The 3,256-nt window shown below is 34.4% G+C and overlaps 1 protein-coding gene and 1 non-coding gene across 2 annotated transcripts; both read left to right on the forward strand.

Annotated features, from left to right (window-relative positions):
• The first annotated feature begins 685 nt into the window (after nucleotides 1-685).
• On the forward strand, nucleotides 686-758 carry Trnar-ucg (transfer RNA arginine (anticodon UCG)). The gene has a single exon. It is a non-coding gene; the product is annotated as a tRNA-Arg (tRNA).
• A 377-nt stretch (nucleotides 759-1,135) lies between these two features.
• LOC129944732 (uncharacterized) lies at nucleotides 1,136-2,961 on the forward strand. Its single transcript, XM_056054378.1, has 2 exons — nucleotides 1,136-1,540; nucleotides 2,554-2,961. The coding sequence occupies exons 1-2, from the start codon at nucleotides 1,136-1,138 to the stop codon at nucleotides 2,959-2,961; spliced, it is 813 nt and encodes a 270-aa protein (XP_055910353.1).
• The last annotated feature ends 295 nt before the right edge of the window (nucleotides 2,962-3,256 follow it).

Below are 3,256 nucleotides of genomic sequence, written 5' to 3' on the forward strand. Positions count from 1 at the left end.
AAGTGCTCCTTTTTGCAACAAAGTTTAAAAAGTAAAATACAAATTTTGTGTCATATCCATTAACTCAATACGATTAATTTTTAATTGAAGGGAATTCCTACAAAACTACAAACAAATTATATCCCAGGGGGCGGCCATGACCCCTACGACCCCCCCTCTGGATCCACCATTGAGCGTTTGTTATGCGTTTGGGTGGAGAAAGTTCCCATGCGAAAAATTACCTTTCAGGGTGCAATATATCTAATTAAAGTGTTTTTAATCCGTAACATATAAGGTTCATAACTGTTTATAAGTTCGAGTTAAACGTGTTTTTATTTGTTATTAAATTATAAAATACTGTGAGATCTGATATTGGTGTGTACTAAGCTAAACCCACACCTATGTGGCTTTCCTGGAGCTTTTAGCTTGGGTATATCTTGTATCAAGGAAACCGAAGAAACAACAAGCATTAAATAAAAACACTGAATAAATTATAAAGCAGTTAAAGTAAATAATAACAAATAAAAGCTGGTAGCTATTAACATGCATATATTATATAAGTGTTACCATCGATATTAACGTACTTTGATGTTGACGAGAATACACTTTTTCAGATTTTGTAGCAGTTATATGTATATAATGAAATGAAGGAATACAGGACACAAAATGAAGTTTAAAAAATGTTTCGAAGGAAACAAGGATATGCGACCGTGTGGCCTAATGGATAAGGCGTCGGACTTCGAATCCGAAGATTGCAGGTTCGAGTCCTGTCACGGTCGACTATGGATTCATTTTTATTGTTTATTGTTTGAAAATGAACTACTTCCGGCCAAAACATATAACCGTTTATTATACGAGCTTTCCCATAGTCCCAGCCACCAAAGTCATAAAACTTGGTGGTTTTCTTGTTCTAGCTTCCTCTTAAGCGGTCCCTAGACTATCAATATTATTGTGCAATTTTTGATATTGTACAATATTATTGAGAGTCTAGGGCTCATATTGAAGGGTTGTGCAATATATTGTACGAAATCAAAATCCTTTTGATATTTATTGTGCAACCAAATTTATTGTATAGTCTGTGGATGTGTTTGCGCAATATTTTGTCATTTGTTTTGAATTTTCGTAGTGAAAACATCTCCCTGAATTAAATGTCAAAATGGCAAACAATAATAATAAAAAAGAGGGACGCAAATTCATAGTAGAATTAATCGAAGTATATGAAACTTTGCCTGCTTTGTGGAATGTGAAGTGTAAAGAATATTCCAACAGAAATCTTAAAAGTGACCAATACGAAAATATGCTTGCAAAATACCGCGAAAGATATCCCGACGCTGATAAGGCTCAACTGATCCAAAAACTGAACTCTTTGCGAACTAATTACAGGAAAGAACTAAAAAAAATTTCTGATTCGGAAAAAAGTGGTGCTGTAGCCGACGAAGTTGTTGAACCAAGTTTGTGGTATTTTGATGCGCTTCATTTTTTAAGGACATTAGAGCAACCATGCTCTTCAAAGAGCAGCATGAACAACAAAGCAAATGATACAAATCCGGAAATGTCTCACGTAAGAATTTTTTTATTTTTTATTTATTATGAAATACAAATTATATAAATTTATTTTGCCATGAAACTTGACCTTCATTATTAAAATAATGACAAAAGCTATTTCTGATAGATTTGGCGCTGGCAACTGAGTTTCTGCTGTGAGAATTTTGTAATGTAGTCAATTGACTACACGTTCTCCAATCGCCATCGATAATTTGTCCTGAGTCTAGGTTTTCAACATCTATGATGTTTCTTGAAATATATTTGTTTTGCTGATTTCGTCTTAAATAATTATGCAGATAGCAACACGTTAAGACGATTGTTTGAGCTTTTTCAGCTGATAAATTAATTGGCCGCTGAAACACGCCGAATCTTGAAACGAGAATGCCAAAAGCATTTTCAACAATTCGGCGCGCGCGGCTGAGACGATAATTAAAGATTCGTTTCTCCTTATTTAATCCAATTTGTCCATACGGTTTCATGAAGTTGTCGGTCAGTGCGAAGGCATCATCACCAATAAAAACAAATGGTAATTTCTTATCACTGTTTGGTATTTTACGATGTCCAGGAATACAAAGTGATTTATTTGTAAACGCTTTTCCAAATTCCGTGTGATTTAAAACTCCTCCATCCGATATTCGTCCGTTTATGCCAGCATCTACCATCATAAATTCATAGTCTGAATTTACAACAGCCATCAGAACAATACTATGGTATTTTTTGTAATTGTAAAAGTAAGACCCTGAATTGGGTGGCTTTTTGATTGCCACATGTTTCCCGTCAATCGACCCCAAACAATTTGGGAAATTCCATCGGTCATTATATCCATTGGCAACTTCTATCCATTCATCTTCTGTTTGTGGCAGCTATAAATTTGAAAATATAATATGAGTTGTTTTCAATTATCGTATCTGGATCTGAATAAAGGTCTTCAAAAGACCTAGATCCATATCCATGTAGAAAAATATAGTTGAAAATTATAAGTATTTGTTTTATTCGTTTATATTAATTCTTTCATATGTCTCTTTACAGAATTCAGATGAACAACCACCGAAAAAAGCTAAAACAAAAAACGACGGATCTCAAGAGTTGATTTCTTTGGTTCGGAAACGGCTTCAGGAACCAAAGAATGAATTTGAACAAATCTCCGCAGCTTGGGCAGTCGATTTGCAGAGAATGGAACCAGAGCAACAACTTTTTGCAAAAAAAGCCATAAACGACATATTATTTGAAGGCCGTATGGGAACTTTAAACCGAAATTCAGTCAAAATAAATATGGATGGTTACAACAGTGCGTCGTGTTCCACTCCGTACAGCTTTGTAATGTCAACGCCAAGCCCAGCTGATTGCTATTATGTTAAACAAAATTCTGAAGTTGTGTATTCGGAAGAGGATACGAACTCGCAAAATGTTTCTAAATTCTTTTCTACTTTTCAATAAATAAATAAATATGTATTACATATATGTATGTACGTATGTATTTATGTACAGATATATGTAAAAACTAAACATAGATGTGTAATCTTGTATTTTATTTAACTAACCTTGATGTAATCCTTCAGGACGTGTATTAAAGCTGTACAAGTTTCAGTGACGATTAAGCCAATCGATTGCGGGGATATTGCACTTGTAAATTTTAAGTCTTCGAAAGTATTTCCGGTAGCAAGGAATCGTAGTGTAATTGACAAACGCTGGGAAGGGGGAATAGCATCTCGCAATTTGGTATTTTTCTTTA

Source organism: Eupeodes corollae, chromosome 1 (genome assembly GCF_945859685.1).
Source record: "Eupeodes corollae chromosome 1, idEupCoro1.1, whole genome shotgun sequence".
Classification (NCBI taxonomy): Eukaryota; Metazoa; Arthropoda; class Insecta; order Diptera; family Syrphidae; genus Eupeodes; species Eupeodes corollae.